This window comes from Saccostrea cucullata, unplaced genomic scaffold, assembly GCF_032062105.1.
Source record: "Saccostrea cucullata isolate Sc308-1 unplaced genomic scaffold, CSIRO_AGI_Scuc_v1 ctg15744, whole genome shotgun sequence".
Taxonomy (NCBI): domain Eukaryota; kingdom Metazoa; phylum Mollusca; class Bivalvia; order Ostreida; family Ostreidae; genus Saccostrea; species Saccostrea cuccullata.
The window spans coordinates 12,038-13,563 of record NW_026941529.1 but is presented as its reverse complement, the minus strand read 5'-3'; the positions used below and the strand labels follow the sequence as shown (position 1 = coordinate 13,563).

At 34.7% G+C, this 1,526-nt stretch overlaps 1 protein-coding gene across 1 annotated transcript; it reads left to right on the top strand.

Moving 5' to 3' along the window:
* The first annotated feature begins 209 nt into the window (after positions 1–209).
* Positions 210–1,182, top strand: LOC134258011 (uncharacterized). The gene is made up of 3 exons (XM_062740572.1): positions 210–462; positions 583–760; positions 893–1,182. The coding sequence occupies exons 1-3, from the start codon at positions 412–414 to the stop codon at positions 1,132–1,134; spliced, it is 471 nt and encodes a 156-aa protein (XP_062596556.1). The 5' UTR covers positions 210–411; the 3' UTR covers positions 1,135–1,182.
* Positions 1,183–1,526: the final 344 nt, after the last annotated feature.

The window sequence follows — 1,526 nt, the reverse complement described above, 5'->3', positions numbered from 1 at the left end:
ATTATTCACTATTCAAATTTGATCTAAACTATCAAATTTTATGACATGTAAAAGTTAAAATAAAAAGAACTATAAATGTTTATACATATGTCTGAAAACTGGTATTCTTAATAGATATATTAAAATGTAAAATTAAAATCAAGAAGTTTAGTTTAAAAAGAAAACAGTTACTGAGAATCCTATAGAATTTGTCATTTGACACAGTAATTAAATAAATGAATTTAAAATGCGATTGAACTTTTTGTGTAATAATAGGTGAGGAAATGTGAGGACCTAGGTTGCTGTAGGCCTGTGCGTAATTCCAGTGGAGAACTGCCGCCATTTCTTCCAGATCCAGTGATCAATCCTGATGATCCCCAGCATTACAAGAAATTCCATGATGTCATAGGGACCAATACCACAGAAGAGGACATGCCCTCTAGGATAAATATGCCACTTGCTAGAGTAGCAGAAGAGCACCAGGTATCAGACAAATTATTTGATCTACGTGTAATGATTTTATGAAAACTTAAAATGACTTCCTGGCTTGAATGTTGAAAAGTTGGTAGAGAATTTATTTGTGTATTTATGCATTTCTGTTAGGGTTGTCCAAACCGGATATTGGTTGCACAGAATGTTCGTAAAACAGTGACATGTTTGGAGTGTAAGAAGCCCAGGTGTATTTACAGTCGCAAGCACTTAACTGCGAGGGAAGAAAGAAGTCTCACTAGAGTGTTGGAGCGATATATGTATACATGTGGCTCCTTAATTACACCTGATGGTATGATTCATTAATTTAAATACTACATGTGTATTTAAAAATTGAAAATGTTTACAATTTATAATGTAAGATAAAACTCTGTTAAAAGCAATGCATTTTGATAATCAGGCCTCATATTCTTTATATTTTCAGGAGATAGTCTGCAAGGCACAGTCTTTGTCAGACTTCAGTTGGCCTGTACTACACCTGTGGAAATAGCGTATTACTCTGCCAATGCTGTTGCCCGTAAAGATGTCTGCTGCTTTTGTGCGTCCTCCGTCGACATCATAGATGATCAGGACCTTTTGAGAAAGTACAGGGTTGTACTCCCCATGTGCAGGGAATGTAAATCTCGTGGGAAAAATCACATTTGTCGGTTGCCAAAAAAGAACTGATGAGGCCTGATGTGTTGTGATATTTCAGCAATAAAAAGATTGAATTCATTTAGAATGCTTTAATTTTCTTTTGCTTTATAGTAAGGTGAAATCTAAGACATAGTTAATACCTCTATATAATCGAAATTAATTTCTGACATTTATTCTCAAAAAAAAAAAAAAAAAAAAAGGCCTACCTACCTACTCACACCTAAAATGATGAGGCGCGTTACCGCAAAAAAACAATTTTTTAAGGATGGCCCAACGCGGGAGAATACGCCAATACAACCTCAGATCATTATAAAAATTCGATGTATTCGTAAAACCACGCGTTATATTCCGTAAACCGTTTAAACTCATAAATGTCAACATTCATACCCACCGTTCGCTATGTAAAACCTTAGACCTAAAAT